This window comes from Squalius cephalus (genome assembly GCF_949319135.1).
Source record: "Squalius cephalus genome assembly, chromosome: 9".
Taxonomy (NCBI): domain Eukaryota; kingdom Metazoa; phylum Chordata; class Actinopteri; order Cypriniformes; family Leuciscidae; genus Squalius; species Squalius cephalus.
The window spans coordinates 3,772,501-3,776,329 of record NC_137130.1 but is presented as its reverse complement, the minus strand read 5'-3'; the positions used below and the strand labels follow the sequence as shown (position 1 = coordinate 3,776,329).

The 3,829-nt window shown below is 38.9% G+C and overlaps 1 protein-coding gene across 1 annotated transcript in view; it reads left to right on the top strand.

The window, feature by feature from the left end:
- Nucleotides 1-888: 888 nt before the first annotated feature.
- The window catches only part of baz2bb (bromodomain adjacent to zinc finger domain, 2Bb), a 50,784-nt gene continuing 47,843 nt past the window's right edge, over nucleotides 889-3,829 (top strand). Inside the window, exons 1-2 of the mRNA XM_079881931.1 lie at nucleotides 889-2,063; nucleotides 2,402-2,605. Coding sequence (XP_079738057.1) covers nucleotides 1,896-2,063; nucleotides 2,402-2,605 — 372 coding nt within the window. The 5' untranslated portion in view covers nucleotides 889-1,895. The remainder of the gene's footprint in view (nucleotides 2,064-2,401; nucleotides 2,606-3,829) is intronic.

Below are 3,829 nucleotides of genomic sequence, written 5' to 3'. Positions count from 1 at the left end.
AATTTAATGAATGTGAATTTATGTATGTAAGCCAAGTATGTATGTAATAAATGTAGGTAATAAAATAAAATAACTACACTTTTTTTTTTTTTTTAAGTAACACAAAAATTGGACAGAAAAGAGGCCCATATTAAAATCATATTAAATATAAATATATTATTCTTCATTCAGTTCTTTGCAGCAGAATCAGATTTAACAGATTTATTTTTTGACCTATTATCAAAATAAAGTAGTCCTACGACGAAGCTATTATTAGCAGATCATGTGAGCAGATAGCAGGGAGAGGATCAGTTAACAAGAGTAGCGTCGTTTTACCAGCTTTGGCCAGCACGGCTATACAGACCATCTTACAGCACAGTAGGGCTGTTGCAGACAGAAAATAACGGCATATTTTCGGCTTATATTTTCTGCCTTTTTTCTCTTTCGGACAAAAACCGAAAATGCCATTTTCGGCCTATAATTTTCAGCAGCTGAAATTTCGGTGCATCCCTACTTGTGACATAACTGAGAGAATACTTGCCGGGACGGATATTTTGACATATTTAATTGTGTGTGTGTGTGTGTGTGTGTGTGTGTGTGTCCGTTCAAGCGCAAGTAAATGCGAAGGAGGAATCAATTCGGTGTTCGAGCACTTCTGAAATGCCCCCCCCCCCCCCCCCCTCTCTCTCTCTCTCTCTCTCTCTCTCTCTCTCTCTCTCTCTCTCTCTCTCTCTCTCTCTCTCTCTCTCTCTCTCTCTCTCTCTGGGTGTGTGAGGCTGTGCGCACAGATAACAGCGTGCAAGTTGTGGTTTAAAATCGTTTGAATGTTTAAATTGGCAAGACAAAACACGTCCAAATGATAAACTTTCTCTCTATGATGGTTAAACTTAGCAGTTAATCCTCGAATCACATGCGTGCCGAACTGTGGGACCTGGTCCATACGGATCACGGATCAACTGCGATCTGTCGCACCCCTAATAATTAATGAACACACTTATCATCATGATTGCTATCTAACCAGAGATGGAGAATAATCCGACTCCAGTAAGTAAACGTGTACCTGTCCCCAAAAATGTTGGTGCTCAAAAGCGCTTCCCTCCACCTTTTCTGCTGCATAATCGTTTATTTTTAGCACGCATGTGCACCAGTTATGTGCACCCCTGAATATAAATATCCTGCCCTTTAATTATGACAATTTTCTCCAAATACGAAGGAAGAATTGCTTTTATCCTTCTAAAATTCACAGTAGCAGAAATTCTAAATATCCTTAGGAGTTAACCCTTATATATTTACATGAATTTACTGTTTATTTTACGTCTAATAAAATATATGAAGTCAAGTCTTCTGGCACGCACATGTTCTGATGTGAGATACCATATGCCTGTCTTGACATGTTGCTGAATTGTTTGTATTCACTTCAGTTTTTTTTTTTTTTGCTTTCTATTTAATTGTCTCCTGGACATAAATTCATTTCTGGATTGTTTGCTTTATTTGAAGTGCAAAAAGCATACAACTTTTACAACACCTTTTAAGCATGTTTTTCTTTCTAATAAGTGGGTAACTGTGGTAAACAAGATTTGTTTTCCTCCACACTAATCCTCAGCTGCAGTATATGACATGTGTCTACGTTCAAGTATTTACTTGAATCTCAGTCTAGACATATACTAAACATATACTCTGTGACTGTGACATGTTAATAAACACATTTATCTATTATATATATTATCTATCTATTTACACCTCTACTGTCCTTGTGATGAAAATAATCCTCACTGATTTCACAGGCATCTCTGTTGTTAGATGACATGAGCTTGGTATTTGGTATATAACCAAAAAAAAAAAAAATCCATTCATTTTCATCCTAATCTAGTTTACTGTACAGTCACACTGTAACTGAAGGTTTGTTTGTTTCATACATGATATCAGGGCTGAATGGCTCCGTCAATGGAAGAACAAACTCGAGCTTGGCCTCCACACCCTCTCCAGCCCTCAAACCTCCAGTTCAGACCAAAAGCCTGAAAACCAGCCCAAAACCAGCACTGAACCAGCTAGAAGAGAAAACTAGACTCAAAACAAAGGACCAGGTAACGATTACATGACATTTGCTCATCATTTACATCATTTACACCATCATGTCCTTCTAAACCCGTATGTTGCATTTTCTAGTGGAACTCAAATGTTTCATTCAGTACATAAGTTGACTTGTGTTAGTAGATAAACTGTTAATATTGTCCTGATATATGCAGCATATCGTGTCATTATGCGGTGAAACCACTCACTGCCGTTGACACTTTCTGTCAAAAAAAATATCATCCACCTTTTTTGGGACTATTTTTAGTTTGTCATGTCAACTGGAAGGGTGACAGAAAGGACTTGTTTGTGTTTGGCTGATCCTGTCGACTGACATTGCTCTTCCTGACAGAAGGTTCATAGCAAAGTGCCAGATGACTCCATCAACAGCGACAGCCAATCAGCATCCAGCTCTGACAGCTCAAGCGATGCTCTTAGCAGCTCTGACTCAGACGACTTGGAGGATGACGATGATGATGATGATGATGATGATGATCAGAGTGATGATAGTGTGGACTCGGAAAAGTGCGGAAAAGATCCGAAAGGTATCCGAAAGGTATGTGTGTCAGTGAAAAACAGTGTTGTTAATTTTATCTAAAGCTTAAACTGTTAAAAAAAAAAAGTCATTAATTGAAATTAGGGGTGCGCCGATCCGATATTCGGTATCGGTATTAGTCCGATACTGGCCAAAATCACTGGATCGGATATTGCATGAATCGCGGGAGTATAACCCGATCCGATACGATCGCGTCCCTTAGTCCTAAATTGTCATACAAATGCTTAACAACACCTGAGAGACATGCCGTAAAGAGAGATGAGCAACACGCGTCACGCAGGGTTACCAGATTTTCACATACAAATCCCGTCCAATTGCTTCTTAAAAATAGCCAATCGCGTTTCGGGGTGGGAGAGACCGCGGACTTGGCAACACTGGCATCACGTGAACGGTAGCTAGAGGTGAGTGAGGTAATACTAAGCCCTCTCAGCAATTAAGTTATCATGTCAGCTGTGTGGAGTTATTTCAAATAAGACGCGATACGTTCAGAATTAATAAACTACACAGCGCGAGCAGGAAGCGGCGCGCCTCACGCGGGCACGGCTTATGCTCCGAGAACGGATTACTGCACTAGTGATATAAAACGCATCTTCCCCATGAACAACACAAAGTAAATACACTCGCACGTAACACACACACACACACACAGGTCTGTTAACTTAAGCAATACTTAATAAGGTAGTCTAATATTTTTTCTGACTAACAAATTACTGACACAGTAAAGGGTAGATTTAAATTCATAAAAAACGAAATTTAAATAAAGTAAAAAACGAAATTTAAATAAAGAAAAACAAAATTTAATTAAAGAAAAAAACGAATTTAAATAAAGAAAAACGAAATTAAGTTAAATTAAAAACGAGATTAATTTAGATTGATAATAAGGGGTAAAAAGCTTAATACATTTTGTTTCTATTATTCTATTTTCCACAATGTCAAAGCAACGCAGCTTAACCCAAAATACAAGCTCGCAGGCATGCACTTCTGTCCTTACAAACTCCGCTGTTCTGCGCTCTAGCCAGAGAATACTCCCGTTGCAGGAACACTTTAGTAGGCCAACTGGCCAAGAAGCATCAAATAACGAGGTTGGGTTCCTTCAACTGTCCATCCTATTAAAAATGGCTAGGCTTTATAAGATAGTTGTAAAATAGTTCTCGGAGCATATAAGCCCTGCCAGCGTGAGGCGCGCCGCTTCCCACTCGCGTTGTTCTGTAGTTTATTAAAAGT